We start from the raw sequence: 3,155 nt of genomic DNA on the forward strand, positions 1-3,155 counted from the left end.
TTTTCTCACACTTGGTGGCGCTGACTGCTTTCTCTTGGCAATCATGGCATATGATCGCTATGTGGCCATCTGCCACCCACTGCACTACACCCTCATCATGACCCAGAAGCTGTGCATCCAGATGGTGGCGTGCGCTGTGGGCCTGGCCCTCCTCCTCTCCCTGCAGCTCACCTCCTTGATCTTCACACTGCCCTTCTGTGGCCACCGCCTGGAAATCAACCACTTCCTGTGCGACGTGCCTCCCATCCTGCGGCTGGCCTGTGCGGACATCCGCGTGCACCAGGCCGTGCTCTATGTGGTGAGCATCCTCGTGCTGACTGTCCCCTTCATTCTCATTTCTGTGTCCTATGCGTTCATCACCTCCTCCATCCTGCGCATCCACTCTGCTGAGGGCCGCCGCCGGGCCTTCTCCACCTGCTCCTCGCACCTCACCGTGGTCTTGCTGCAGTATGGCTTCTGTGCCTTGGTCTACCTGCGTCCCCAGTCTAGCTCCTCGGTGGATGAGGACCGCCAGTTTGCCCTGGTCTATACCTTTGTCACCCCCCTACTCAACCCCTTGATTTACACCCTTAGGAACAAGGATGTCAAAGGTGCCTTGAAAAAGGCCATTGGTAGCAAAGGAACAGCTGAAACTCTCTGAAGTTTTAGGGGGACTTGAAACAGCTGCCTGAGCATGTGAAACGCTTCCCTACAAATGCCAGGTTTATATTTATTTCTCCAAAGTTTGGATGTTTGTTTATTCTGTCCCTAACACGCTTGTTTGCTACAGTTTACTTTCATGTTTTTAAAATTCTCTGAACCTATAAAACTCTGAAAATTGACAAGGTTACTGTAGGCTATCATTCACTAAGCCACGGATTAAGTGTACATTTGTTCTGAAGTCATGTCATTATCTTTGAAGTTTCCTCTTGAGAAGAAATGGTATTAACTCTTTGCCTGAAAAATGTTCAAAAGAATATCTCACCTACAACACCTTATTCTTGTTTTGTCTTTAGAGTATGACAGGGTTGCTCAGGTGGTTCAGTTGGTTAAGTGACCTACTCTTGATTTCAGCTCAGGTCATGATCCCACGGATCATGGATTTGAGCCCTGCATTGGGCTCTGCACTGACAGAGTGGAGCCTTCTTGGGATTGTTTCTCTCTCTGTCTTTCTCTCGCTCTCTGCCCCTTCCAGCTATTTCTCTCAAATAAATAAGTAAATAAGCTTTTTCTTTAAAAAAAACAAACCTTTAAAGTATGACAAGTAACAACCTGTTTAATGTACAGGTTTCCTTCCTTAAGCCTCTTTTGTACATTACAAGGTCCTGTGGTTGGGTCTAATCTATTCTCCCACATTCAATTCAGGAATGTACAAGTAAGCAAGGAAAGGTGGTGCAGTATTGATTTTCTCTGAGAATTAACATGTGGTGAGAATAACTTATGCCAACATAAGATCCTGTAAGTTGTGGGAAAATGAGAGTGGGTCATTAATGTCATGGACAGACTCTCCAGTATTCATCCTTTGTATTGATCAATATTCTCCAGAGAAACAGAGCCAACAGGATAAAGAAAGTGATGCTTGCAAGCAATTGATTCACAAGGTTGTGGAGTTTGGCAAATCCAAAATGTTCAGTTTAGGCCAACAGGCTGAAAGTTCCAGCAGGCATCAGTTGCCATCGTGAATTTGAAGGAAACGGAAAAGGAATCATTTCCTTTTCTGGCTAATCAGCTTTTTTTCTCAAGACCTTTAAGAGATTAGATGAGGCCCATCCATGTGATGAAGGGTAAGTTCTCTACCCAAAGTCTACTCATTTACATGTTAATCAAATTTAAAAATCACCTTTGTGGCAGCATCATGACTGGTGTTTGACTCAACTGGGTACCATAGCCTAGCCAATTGACTCATAAAGGTAACCAACACAATCCACCCCTTGTCCCCCCTTGGCATACATACTCATCTCCTTAAACCATACTTGATCTCCAAATAAAGACAATAACAGTCATACTTCTACCCAACCTGATACAATTATCATATATATAACCAAAAATGTACTAGCCCTTTCCCCAGAAGAGCATGCAAAGTCTTTGGGTGATGTTCACCCTTCTCCTTTATACTCTGTAACTTAAATACTATGATGTAAAGTTAATAATGCTTAAATACTGTAATATAAAGTTAATACATTTTATGTTATATTGTAATTAAATAAGAGAGGAAAGAAGATACATACATACATACACACAAACATATTCTTTAAAAAAATAAAGAAGAAACACACATAACAATTATGGTCCTCATAATTATGGTCCTCATAAAAACCTCATGGGTTTTTATGTAATGGAATGACTCAAACTTTCCTTCCTGAAAAGTCTGGGACTTTTACAGTCTTGCTGGAATTGAATTGTTGTAGTGGTCCATTAATTTTAACCACATGGCATGGTACTACTAAGACATATCCTAAGGGATCTCCTGTGTTAAAGGCATACTCTTCATTACCTCTATTACAGAGCTGCAGTCCAAATTCCCCTTAATAATCAGGATCAATTACTCCAATCAGTACAGCAGCACCTTATTTACCTGTTGATTCAGGGTCATGAATCAACCCTGAGTGGCAATCTTAACTCCCAGTTCAGTAGAATCATTGTTATGTTTCCCGGTGGAATAATTCCCCCCATTGGTACAAAGATTTCTACCAACAAAGCATAAGGTCATGGGGACAGAAAGGAATAATTTTGCTAATGGGTAACCAGAGTGCCACTCCCATTTCCACCCACTGATTTGCAAGTCCTGGCTATGGGATAAGTATGAGTCCTGGCTATGGGACAAATAATACCATATGCTGATTTAGAGCACAGAACGCTTCCTGGAGAAACATGCCCCAGCCCTGAAAGATATTGTCAGCTAGCTGGTGCTGTAATTATCTTCAAATCATCATCATCCTGAAGCATGGTGGGAAACAAGGTAAGACCAGTGAGTTTCATGAACATGGGCCCATTTATGCACTTCATTTACTATAAAGTGAGGTTCTTGAGCAAAAAACAATGCTGTATGGAATGCCATTATGGAAATAAAGCATTCTGTAAGTATGTAGTCTTGACAGAAATAATTGTATGCAGGGAAGACAAACGTATATCCAGAGTAAGTGATAGTAAGCATCCCAAAAACCAGGACAAAAATA

The 3,155-nt window shown here is 42.0% G+C and overlaps 1 protein-coding gene across 1 annotated transcript in view; it reads left to right on the top strand.

The window, feature by feature from the left end:
- LOC115272393 (olfactory receptor 10Q1-like) overlaps positions 1 to 640 on the top strand; it is a 917-nt gene extending 277 nt beyond the window's left edge. Inside the window, 1 exon segment of the mRNA XM_029915474.1 lies at positions 1 to 640. This exon segment is cut by the window's left edge and continues 100 nt beyond it. Coding sequence (XP_029771334.1) covers positions 1 to 640 — 640 coding nt within the window.
- Positions 641 to 3,155: the final 2,515 nt, after the last annotated feature.

The sequence above is a fragment of the Suricata suricatta genome, chromosome 11, assembly GCF_006229205.1.
Source record: "Suricata suricatta isolate VVHF042 chromosome 11, meerkat_22Aug2017_6uvM2_HiC, whole genome shotgun sequence".
Classification (NCBI taxonomy): domain Eukaryota; kingdom Metazoa; phylum Chordata; class Mammalia; order Carnivora; family Herpestidae; genus Suricata; species Suricata suricatta.